The sequence below is a fragment of the Suillus subalutaceus genome (assembly GCF_016647625.1).
Source record: "Suillus subalutaceus strain FC151 chromosome Unknown DFJ58scaffold_199, whole genome shotgun sequence".
Lineage (NCBI taxonomy): Eukaryota > Fungi > Basidiomycota > Agaricomycetes > Boletales > Suillaceae > Suillus > Suillus subalutaceus.
Window position 1 is genome coordinate 1 of NW_024540448.1, and position 12,227 is coordinate 12,227.

Below are 12,227 nucleotides of genomic sequence, written 5' to 3' on the forward strand. Positions count from 1 at the left end.
TACCTCATGATTTTATGGTACCACACCTTCTTCAACATCTTGGCAGGCTTCCAGGGTGGGAAATTACTAAAATGACTAGCCTACAGTCATTCTCCAGATCCATTCTGTAGATCCAATAACAAATAGCTAACTAATTACTAACAGCTACATCTGTTTACATCAAACAGCTATTTAGCTGTAAACATCTCTTACTTAAACATCTCTTACTCTTGCATGTCTGCTCATGTCTCTCAGCCAAATCAACTGTATAGTAAGAGTGTACAGTGCCTAGAGTCCAGGGTAAGTTGCCAAAGAGGCAGGGAGCACTGGACTCTAGGATATGGGCGATGTTTGATAAACAAATGTAAACGGACAAGCCACAATCCAAAGATAAGGAATAACTCGACCTAGGGATGTCCTAGGGACGTCAGGAAGTCATGTAAATAGTCAGAGAAATGTAAGGAATGATATGTAAGTATATAGAGATAAAACACATAGGAAAGCATACTGTAGAGGTGAATAATCACACAACTAACAGTTCTTGAATCAAACATGTAATGAACTGGACAAAGTAATTGAGACTCTTGATACACAGAACATTTGAAAAAACACAGAAAAGAAAATTGATATTGTTGTAAGCCGGTATTTGAAAGATAATAAATGGAAAATTTAGTATTCTTCTTAAGCAAAAATGACTAATTTTTGAATCATGCATGTTTTATGCACAGAAAATCTTTGGTACATCAATTTTTTTCAATGGTTTGATAGATAAATGAAGGGAGATTCTTATCTTTTAATTCAATGATTTTGGAGGAAAATGAGTAAATCATTTGCTTGTAGCAACAGCTCATTCCCTTGATGCTTTACTCTATGTGATATAGCACCCTACCATTACTCAACTTTTGGAGGAAATGAGTAAATTATTTGCTTGTAGCAACAGCTCATTCCCTCGATGCTTTACTCTATGTGATATAGCACCTTACCATTACTCATGATTTTTGAAGGAAAATGAGTAAATTATTTGCTTGTAGCAACAGCTCATTCCCTTGATGCTTTACTCTATGTGATATAGCACCCCACCATTACTCATTTATTCACCATACTAACATTGACTATGAAGCATTTTGTAGTCAACTCACCTGCCACCTCAACAGAATACTACCTGTAGCAATTTTGATTTCTGAGTAGCAATTGCAGATAGCCGCCTCCAATGTCAGCAATGTCCTCAAGCAAAGCATAGAAGAATGAAGAGATGGTGGACAAATGATCTAATGAAGAAAATGAAAGTAATGAACAAGCTAAGCGGCCTATCCTATAAGATGAGAGGACTTCTAGATGGCCCAGTACATAAGGTATACTGCAAGTTTCATAATAAAATTACCGAGACCATTCAGAAAACCAAACAAGGACACTGGATTGACTTGCTAGAAGAACTGAACCAGCAAAGTATCTACACTGCAAATCAATGCATCTCCTCACTATCAGAAGACCCAAAACCATATCATGAATGCGAACAAAAGCAGAGGGTTGGGGGCAACAGTTGTGACTGTGCTTGCCATGATGCCCAACTGGCACAGTTTAAGATGTATTGATAGGACTACAATAATCTTTAAGAGAGTGGAAGTCTTGCCCATTCCTACAAATAGTCAAGCAGAGGAATATTTAATGAGTGTGTGGTGAGAAGATCATGGGGGGAGGGGGTTGGCAGGCATATTAGAAATGCTACCCTCAGAACTAACTTGACATACGAGTCTTGTCTGACTCATTTAACAAGTCAATATTTGTACTGAGGCAAGCTTTGCGAAATGCAACATTGAGGTTTAGCTCAGTGGCCATATCTATGCAAATGTTATGTATGAATAGAGAACACTACTTAAACAAGTACGATGTAGAGACTCGATCCTGAGTAGCCTCACAATGGCATATATTGCACTGTAGGTCGAGTCTACAATACTATGCATGCAACGCGACACTAGCGCGATAAACGCGACGTTCACACGACGCGCGCAACATAGGCGACACTTTCGCAACATAGGCGACACTTGCGCGACTTGCGCGCGCTTTAGGCGAATTTTCCCGCGCCTAAGCGCCATAGGGCGCCTGACTTCCCACTGTGTTTTCCCATGTCCAACCAAGTTCCCAGGTATGCATTTCTCCATTTATCATTTATTTCAACATCGTACCATGTTTATTTTCACTTGGTACACATTTTTCATGACACATTTTTTACATAACACAACACACATTACCACGGACCACCATCATGATAGACAGTCACCATCTCCGAGTTTTTATTATGTTTTGAATAAATCATCGCAAGCCCTAGTAGCAGTTAGCTCTAGTGGCCATATCCGCATCAGTTGTCTTATCAGCGTCTCAGTACACGTCTTAACATCTCACTATCGCTCGCATACCGCTTTCACCCAGTTCCGCTTTTCGACGCGCGACTTTCCCGCGCTTCGCGCGCCTATAGCGCCTTTGTTCCCGCGCTTTCGCCTTATCACGCGCTTTGCGCATTCCCCCCTAGAGTTGACCAGTGGATATTTGCTTTCTCCGCTTCCCCTAAGGGACGAACATATCGCACTCATATTTTCCTCCCTTCAACAATTATATCAGCTGCACCCTCAGCTGAGTTGAAGATCCTTCAACGAGTCAAGGAGGTTGCTGGATGCGCCAAACTAGAGCATCCATAGAGTCCTCTAAATGACAGAAGTCAAATTGATGTTACAGTATAGGTGTAGGTATATGAAGTCTCTGAGATTGAAGGTACATAAATGAATCAGACAACATTACAATATTGTAAAGCGCTTTAGGTAGGTCATAGTTCTTCTATTGTACTTTTGGTTTTTGGTACTGACAGCCACATATTAATTGCATTCTAAGACACTTGGTTAGTAAGGGTTTTTCCTCACCAATTCTCCTGGATGCTCTCTCGGTTTCAGTACAGATCAGTCAATGTTAGGGCTATGTGTTAAGGTCATGCTCAAGGGTTAACAGATCCAAAGGGCTTGCCCTCAGCTTGTGCACTGTGTCCCTATGGTTTGATTCCATCTATTGGTAATGCCACTATTGAAAGTGCTAGGCATAGACAGATTAGTATTGTAGTGGCATACAATGTATAGTATGCACCTCAAATATGATAAGAGACTGCCCTATCCATATGGAACATCAAGTATACATTGTATCTTGTTAGGGTCATGTATATTGTGTATGAATTCTGCAAATGTTGTGTACTGGTGCGGATACATAAAATCCTTTATGTGTTGTTCAGTGTCAGTTTAGCAGCATACAAGGAATTGTATGGCAACGAGGATTTTGTGCAACAGTATGGGCTATTTTAGCAGTTAGATAGGTTATAAACAATTCCAAAAGTGATTCAATCAAAGTAGACAACTTCTCCCTTGTCAGCCTTATCTAAGCAGTTTGTGGAAAATCCCATGGATGAAGGCATGTCAGGACTGATTTCACAGTAGACTATCTAGGGCAGCCTCCAAAATGTGTATTTGACAGAAGGTTATAGCTTTCTATGATATGAGTGACTCATTTTACTACCAGTGCAGTCATGAGTTGGCAGATCATGTTGATGAGAGCTATTGGTCAGTAGGCTTTGGGTATGGAGTGAACAGCTTTTCCTGGTTTGCAAAGAACTACTATAGTGAACTCCCATCATAGCATGTCTTGAGCATGACTCTTGCAGTACATGTTCATTAGCTTTGGTAGGTGAAAGAAGGTCAAAGGGTTATTGTTAATCTGAACTTAGAGTCAATGAAGAGCAACTATCTTGCAAAATAAGTAATACTGGAGGTGGAGAACCACTTCCAATCACTTGAATACAATGTAAGTACAGTAAATATGGCTGTAACCATGATGTCCAACACTTAAATATATGATCGACAGCTATTCACATCCATCCTGCATATGCATGGTAGTGTGCATATTTTCGAGTTGAAGAAGCTGGCTGCTGGTATCAAATCTATAAATCATAACATTAAAGCTGGCTTTCTCTCTCCCCCCCAATACCTTTCATGTGATGGAGATGCATTCAGATGAATACACCATCAGATGGTACCAGCATTACAATCACCAAAAACTTGATTACATACCTTGGAGAAGAATGTGAGAAATCAATATAAAGCATCCTCTGATGCCAGAAGGAGATCTGAGCCATGCCTTTGAACCACCCAGCCTTTGCATGTCCATCTGTCAAATAGAGAGGTTGCAGATCCCCATTCAGTGACTTTGCATCTACCATACAGATTTTTTCCTTCACTTGTTTCCCATCTGGACCAAGCACTGACTTTCCATTGGTGTCTTTGACACATGCGGAAAGTCTATATGTCTGTGAAGAATTCTTTGGCATTTTTAGAGGAAGATATGCATGTCTCCACCAAACCCTTTAGACTTTGAGTTCAACAAAGAAGATTCATCAATGAGACCTCTTGAGAAGGATCACAGCACCAAGATCATCAAACAACCTACAATGTGGAGCTTACCAACACACAGGCTTTCCTCTGCTCAGGTACTCAACAACAGCTTGAAAGCTGCAGGAAGCACGTCCTTTACTTTCTTTGCCTCAAATGAGATTTGCGGCGAGCTGGCACATGCCGTCAAATGGCCAAGGCCCTTATGAAGTGGGCAAGTATATCTTTCTTTATCTGCATATTCTTACATTGCTAATATGAGCATAGAGGGAGGACCAAGACCTGCTGATGCCTGATGTGGCACATTTGCGAGCTGCGCACCCACCACTGCCTCTGCCTCCACCACCGGAAGACTGAACTACCATCTTGGCTTAGCCATGTGCCAGCAAATCTAGAATCAACATCACACAGTAAACTCAGTGCAGACCAATGGAGAGCCGCGAGTACCATCAATCTCCCTATTATGCTCATATGCCTTTGGGCCAATGACATCAGCAGGAAAAAAAAATACTCAACAACTTCATGGAACTAGTCTTTGCCGTGGTTGTTGGAATGATGGTAGTCACATCTCGAAAACACATCACTGCTTATGATTCTGCTATTGAATGATATATCACCGGATACAAGGAATTGCACAAAGAAGCAAAGGTTCAGCCCATTCATCACAATGCCCTTCATCTCAGCGATTTCTCAGGATCATTTGGGTTGGTTCATGCATGGTGAGCTTTCACATTTGAGCGATACAATTACTTGCTTCAGCAGGAAAATACTAGCAATAAATTTGGTTCATTTTGATTGAAAAAATGTGCTACATCTCCATGATATTGACCTTCTGTGATCAGGGGAAATGAAATTGACATTCATGCGTCACACATGCAGAAGTGCCAACCTGCATCCCATACTCACTGATCCTAGCCTTCGAGAAGAGTTGGAAGAGATGGTCAATGAATATCACCAGTATGTGAATAAAGATTGCCGAGGTACATGACTCCGGGATGTCTTGGCTTGGGATAAGACTACACTGGTAACAGGGCAGAGTGGAAAGAAATGGATTGAGATTGAGTTGGATGACACTCTTTATGCTGCGCTGTATAAACTGCTCGACGCTTCCAGCACAACTCCATGGAGCGCCAGTCTGGATTGATCCTAAGCAGGTCAGCCACTCAATGCAACAAATTACAAAGGGCTGGAGTTCTCTATTGAACTGCATCATCATCCCCAAATGATAGCAACATTCTCTTCACAATACACAACATGAAGCAACCTCTTGCTGGCCATATAGCTCATATCTTTGTCCACAGTAGACTATGCTCATCCAGGGGCCGTGTCGAGGAGACATTTCTCGCAGTTCAAGCTCTAACCAATTTGTCCCCAAAAGATTCACTCCTTGATCCATATCGTCAATATCCTGTGGTTGGCAGCCACTTATTGTCATATACCATATTCCTGGGTACAGATCCAAAGATCCGGATCTCAGATCCAATCCAGATCCGATGGACATATCCGTCATCCGGTGTGGGTATCACAACCTGGCAGGCACATATAAGAAAAGTGCTCAGCCAGTATAAGTGAGTCTCAGCTCTGCCTAGCTGCTATACTCGCAGAATGCAAGAACGTTTGACCCTAAAGGGGAAGCAAGGAAAGCAAGGATCCACGGAATGATGCTGAACAACCCTGGTGAATGGCGGTGAAAGTGCGAGAAATGCACTGAAGGCGCGTGCGGGAAAGCGGAATGCGAAAGTGCGCGGAGCGCGGGAAGGTAGTGCAAGTGGTGCACAAGTGTAGACGACGGATACTGAGACTGATAAGGGGAAAAGTGCGGATCTAGATGGATACTGATAGTGCCCACTAGCTATAGACTGATGCTAGGGCCTCAAAACGATGATGGACACATGCATTGCATGGAACTAACTGGTGATAGATACCGAGTGGTAGGAAGGTAAGGTGGAATTCTCGTGGAAAAGTGGGGTGTAAAACGAACATCAGAGTATGTAAGTTCTACCTAAGCGCTCTCCCAGGGCTCGGAGCCGAATAGGGAGCGCTCTAAGTGTGTAAATGAGGTAAGGTGATGTAAAGTAAGGGTGCATAACGAAATGGGAAGTGTAATATGCTAAATATGGTCAGATAACAAAAAGGGACATACCGAGGGACTGGTTGGACGATGGATGGATGCTCCTGGATGATGCGTGATGCAGGGCGCTTAAGCGCGAGAAAGCGCGCAAGGCGCGCACGCAGGAATACTGTGCATTGTGCGGGAAAGTGTCGCGCCTATGGCGCATTTCGCGGGAAGTGGTGCACTCTATAGGGAAGTCATAGTGGATGATAGTGCGAGTCGTGCCATGAAGGCCAGTTGTCAGAATTCGTAAAATGAGCCCATATGAGCCCACAGAAACGCGAGTCTCTACACACCGGTCCACAGATCCGATCTGATTCTTATTTCATGTCCTGTTCATATAACTCTAACTATTGTTCATCTCCTTTCGGCATTCCTGTACACCGGTATACCGGTTATCCTTTACTTCCGTTATGCTTACTGATCCGCTACAACTTACTGATCCACTTTAGCTTATACTTCATTCCCCAGTTATGATTCGTTATCCATCCGACTTACCAATATGCTGTACACATACTTTGCTTATACTTCGTACATAGCCTCGCACCTTTGCTTATTGATCATTCCATTAGTTATCCATAGTATATAAACCCTTGTACATGCGCTGTAGTAGATCAGTTCGAATATCATCTTAGATTGCACTCATTCTGTCAGGACTCTAAGTCCCTCCATTATCCGTCCAGACTCGAGTACAATACTCTTGTCAACTCCGAGACTTAGGATTGATTCCTATAGTCTATATATCTGTCCTCTGTCTTCGGACAGTCCTCATGCGTTAGTTCTAGTTCGGATCCGATCCGGATTAGCCGTTACTCTATATGTTCGATATCCGGAAGCCTTAATGGATCCGTTACAATACTTATCCGTCTCACTAGACGCAATACTATAGCACTCTGAAATAAGGGGCAAGACTCGGGAAAGGGGCACAGCGCACGAGCTGAGGCCAAGGCCCTTCGGATCCGATACTACTTGAGTACAGTCTTAACAGATCTGGAAGCTCAGGGTTATAGTACAGGGCACTGCCTATACGAGGCAATGACAGCTTGTGTCGCAAGATGAATGACGTGAGCTAAACACCTGCAAGGTTTACATTAGTACAAGCATGAAACAAATAGTTAGTTAACTATACCTAATGTGTCGCTTTTTGGGATCCACATCATCCCTGTCCCTTGCTTTATCCAAAGTGCCAGTTCGTCGAGCATCGTATCATTATTTGAAGCGTTGTCACACATAATATGGCCAATCTAATCTCACATGAGTACAACACAACAAGGCATTCAAAAAGTACCTTACCTTATAACTAATACCCACTCGGTCCACGATCTTAAACAGTGCTTGACCAAGGCATTGTCCATTGTGCGAGTTGTTGAGCCACATGAACCCCAGGACAGCACATTCAAGCTGCCAGACACCAGGTGATACTTCCTCAATCCAGTGGCCAGTGGTAGCAAAATAACCGTCCGCATTACTTGCCTGCCACGCATCACATGTTAAGTTGACGACGCCGGATACAAGCTTGCTCTATTTGCGATATCAGTTGATGGTAATCAGACAAAACACAAACTTACATTGAGCCGGTCCTTTAACTTCGTCATCTGTGTCTTGAACAAGTCCATGATGTCGTGGCGCGTAGCATTACAATTTGGTAGGACCACGCCATTTATAGCACGGGCTGCTATGTTGATCATGTTCTTGAAGCTCGGATGATCTACAGCTTGGGATTGGCTGTAAAATTGCATTGGAAATCATATTAAATACAAGCAATGAATACTTACCTGGCTCGTAGATATCAGCCATTCAATGGCGGCCCTCGCGGAAGAGCATATCAGTATAAGGTACAACTACCTTGTTGGGGGAATCTCTTGGAGGTGCCCATCAAGACTTGTTTGCTGTGCGTTCACCACTGCAGCTGCCCATTTTGCGTTCCTTGACATCTTGAGGTAGCATCAACTCGAAGTTGTTAGTTTTGCACCATTGTCGATAGGCATCCTATAAATGTTAATACACAAATGAAACGTCGAGATTCAAATACTAAACTTACCGGATGCCGAAAGGCAATGTGGCGTTGACACGTTGAAGTGTCGCTAACAATTTGGCATGGGTAATGTTTTTTCTATGAATTTGTTGATTGGGAGGTAGCAAATCAAAGACGTTACTTACTTGCATGGCTCACAGTCTTGGACTGCATGAGTCTTCCCATCCTTGGCCTTGTGTGCGTATGGCTGGCCGAAAAATGCGCTAACATCACAGCTCTTTTCCTTGTGTCAAACAGTTGGGGTTGCAGATATATCTTGTACATTGATGTCGGATAAAAAACCTTCGGTGTCCATAGGTGTTGCATTGCATATGCTCAGAGTCTCCTCTGTTGATCAGAAGCATTGACAAGTAGCTATATAACCAGATAATGTAAATACATACCTGCAGTATCAATTACAGATGGGCTGGAAGCATCTGTGAATGATGCCTCACCATTGGCGCTTGCGCTGTGGCGCAAGCGTTTGCCTGCAATGTTCGAACTCAGTGGTCCTGAGATGAGATGTACAAAAGAACTTACTTGTATGAGGTCCATTTTCCATAACACCCTTGTCAGACGCACATTCATCATCCTCCACTCCTCATTTGCTGCTGGCTGGTACTGGTGTTGGGGACCTTGGGGTGCCGCTGGTCGGCACTGGGGTTGGGGTGCTGATGGCAGGCATGGGAGGTTTGTTCCTATGGGCTGAGAGCTCTGAAGTCACATCGTTGTTAGCATCGGTGAGTCGTGACGAAAGTGTCACAGTTCGTTGTGGTCGAGACACAACATGTCCTGACGTGGACTCATTGTCAGATACGACGATGGGCATTACGAAAGAGATGAACAATTATCCAATATGACTAACTTACGGTACATACTTGCCTTTCCGAGAAAATTTAAAACTATATAGTTTAAATGTGCTGTGGACTTTTTACAAAGGGAAAACATTGAAGCCGGGGCTCAGGTCCAGGGCTCAGGCCCAGTCAAACTACAGGCCAGGCCCTAGGCCCTAGTAAGCCCAGAATGTGGGCCCAGCCTGGCCTGGTAGTGCTGCCATGGTCCGGTTCAGAGGGCCCTGGAAGAGAACCAAGAACCAGACCATTGGTTCGGTTCTACAAATCACTGAACCCAGAACTGGACCATGGAGAACCATTCACTGTGGTCCGGTTCAGTTTTTTTCCAGTCCAAACCCGAACTGAACCCAAAAATTTTCAGTATAGCGACTGGCCTTGGATAGGTGAAGCCCAAGCCAGAGTGTCGCAAGGCGGACCACGTTCTTAGCACCCGCTGTAGTCACCCGTCTCCTAGGATAAGAGTCTTGCCAAATCAATTAGAATTGTGCCCAAAAGTACATGCAGGATATAAAAGCTGGTCGTCATCATACACTGCTCTCCCATCCTCAGACAGATCCCTAGTCCACAGCAGAACTCACGTAGTCTGACCAATGTATCCCAAGAACCTCGAGCTCTTTGTCATGCAGACAACTACAAACAGTTAACTATGCACAGGGCATGTCGACATGTCAACTAACCAGACAATACAGTGTGCTCTAACTCAACAGCATTTACGTCGACGGTGTTTGGTGTAGACAAAGCAGAAATGGCGGGCATCGAGGACGGTGGTACAATATGTTGTGTGCTGGAAATGGAGGTGAAAAAATGGAGGGTGATACACCACTACTAAGCTTTGGAGCAGGACAGCCAAACTGAGTGTCGTAGGGAGGGGAAGAACTTAGTCTGGGAACAAGCAGACGTGAAAATTTGTCAGTAGCATATACATAGAATAAAGTGAACAAAAAGTTGGACTAATCAGGGATGTAATGGTTCACCACATGAACAGACTAGGACACCCAGCACTTTTCTCCCCTTCTGTTATCCCTCTTTTCCCTTTGACGTCACGCACTAATGATTGAGCCAAACACAATCATACCTAGATGAATTGGTAGGATGAGTGACGTCAGATGGAAGGAAGGCTTTGTGCATGTAGAGGGTGGTGAGTGAAGGCAAGACTATGCCTGTGTTTCACAACAACATGTCAGCTAATAACATGGAAGAAGCGGATACATACCATTTTTGATGGCGAGGTAATTAATGTGAACGCGAAAGAAATCGAGTTCGAAGGGGTTGTTTCAAAATTTGCATGTGGTAGGAAAATGTTAATGATCCACATAGTAGACGCAGCGTGGGTGTCATGACAGTGCACACCCATCAGCGGCTTACCACATCACTCTCAAGTACTAGAAGTAGCTCCCGTGTAGGCAATAATGCACTGATAGCATGCCAGAGAGAATGTATTCCTCTGGTATTTGTCAATGAGCCTGATGCACTCAAACATTTCATACATAATTAAAGCTTACCCCCCTGAAATTTGTATTGTCATTATCATGGTCATCACTGTGTTGGTGATTGTGATGGCCAGAAAGAATCAATAGCGTAAACCTCCAAATGCACACAATATATGCTATTCCAACATAGCGCACCTAGGATATTTTGAAGTCAGTAAAATATGTACTTGCTAAGCGTAAATATTGCCAGTCAAGGTACATACACCGAGATAGAGAACGGTCATCAAGGACCAGCGTTGTCTCTGCTGTGAACAAGTTGTATTTTCATGGATGAAGACGAGCTTGAGGTACTATGCTTTCTGTTTCGAAACGGTCCTAGTAAACGATCAACTTAGCGCGGGCCAGGTTTCAGTGACAGCGACAATATCAAGCAACATACATTACGACCTCAGAAGCGGCAGGTAACAAAATCCCATGGAGGACCAAGAAAGCGAAGAAAGGTAGCACTGACCATGTCTTGAGATGATGCCCGCGACTGCGCAGTCACTCGCTTAGAAGAAAGAAAAATAGCATTGTATACGCAGGAATAAGACTACAATGCAATATGAAAGATTGTTTGGCGACAAGGAAGATAGTTGTTGAAACGATATATGGGAGAACTGACTTGCAGACCAGAAGTACTTGTGATGATACCGTCTGATCGTGACTTTGTGAGCGTGATTATAATAATGAGGAGTGGGCGCATGCTCGACTTGGCCATGGTTCATTTGGAGGACAAGGATTGGGAGGTTCCAGTGACTAGCAGTAAGTGTAATTGATGCACACTCACCATTTGGGAGCAGCGCAGCAGTGGTCGCAGCAGTTGCCGCAGCAGTGGCACACAATGCCCCATACCATTGGTTCGGGGTTCGGAACGGTTCAGGACCCATCCGAACCAAAGTCGAACCATTCGCCCAACGCCAGAACCGAGAACCGTACTATGGTCCAGTTCTGGCTGATACCTGGACCGTGGACCGAACCACAGGGGAACCGGACCAAAAGTCCAGTTCAAACCATGGTTCAGGACCGGACCACGGCAGCACTATGGCCTGGCCTACATAGGGCCTGGCCTCAGGGCTCGAGGGCCTGAGGCCCGGCCCTGTGCATCACTAGAGAGCTGTATGGACCCCTCACTATCCCTACCCCTTTGTATTGCGACAACCAGTCAGCAATCGCACTAGCCACAAACAACAAGTTCCATTCCCAGATGAAGCACATTGACCTACGATACCATTTCATCAGGTCCCATGTGAAGGTTAGCACCTTCGACCTCATCTACTGTCCTACCAAGGAGAATGTTGCGGATGCTTTCACCAAGGCATTGCCCAGACCTCGCCTGGAGAAGCTGAGAGGGATGATGAAGGTGGAATGCGCTCA

The 12,227-nt window shown here is 44.2% G+C and overlaps 2 protein-coding genes across 2 annotated transcripts; both read right to left on the reverse strand.

Moving 5' to 3' along the window:
* Nucleotides 1-8,060: 8,060 nt before the first annotated feature.
* Nucleotides 8,061-8,252, reverse strand: DFJ58DRAFT_669806 (uncharacterized protein; the record flags this gene model as incomplete). The annotated part of the gene is made up of 1 exon (XM_041382813.1): nucleotides 8,061-8,252. One exon carries the CDS (start codon nucleotides 8,250-8,252, stop codon nucleotides 8,061-8,063), a length of 192 nt encoding a protein of 63 aa, XP_041236911.1.
* Nucleotides 8,253-8,459: 207 nt separating this feature from the next.
* On the reverse strand, nucleotides 8,460-9,356 carry DFJ58DRAFT_847033 (uncharacterized protein; the record flags this gene model as incomplete). The annotated part of the gene is made up of 7 exons (XM_041393390.1): nucleotides 8,460-8,502; nucleotides 8,555-8,626; nucleotides 8,674-8,771; nucleotides 8,811-8,875; nucleotides 8,932-9,039; nucleotides 9,068-9,095; nucleotides 9,150-9,356. The coding sequence occupies 7 exons, from the start codon at nucleotides 9,354-9,356 to the stop codon at nucleotides 8,460-8,462; spliced, it is 621 nt and encodes a 206-aa protein (XP_041236912.1).
* Between the last annotated feature and the right edge of the window lie 2,871 nt (nucleotides 9,357-12,227).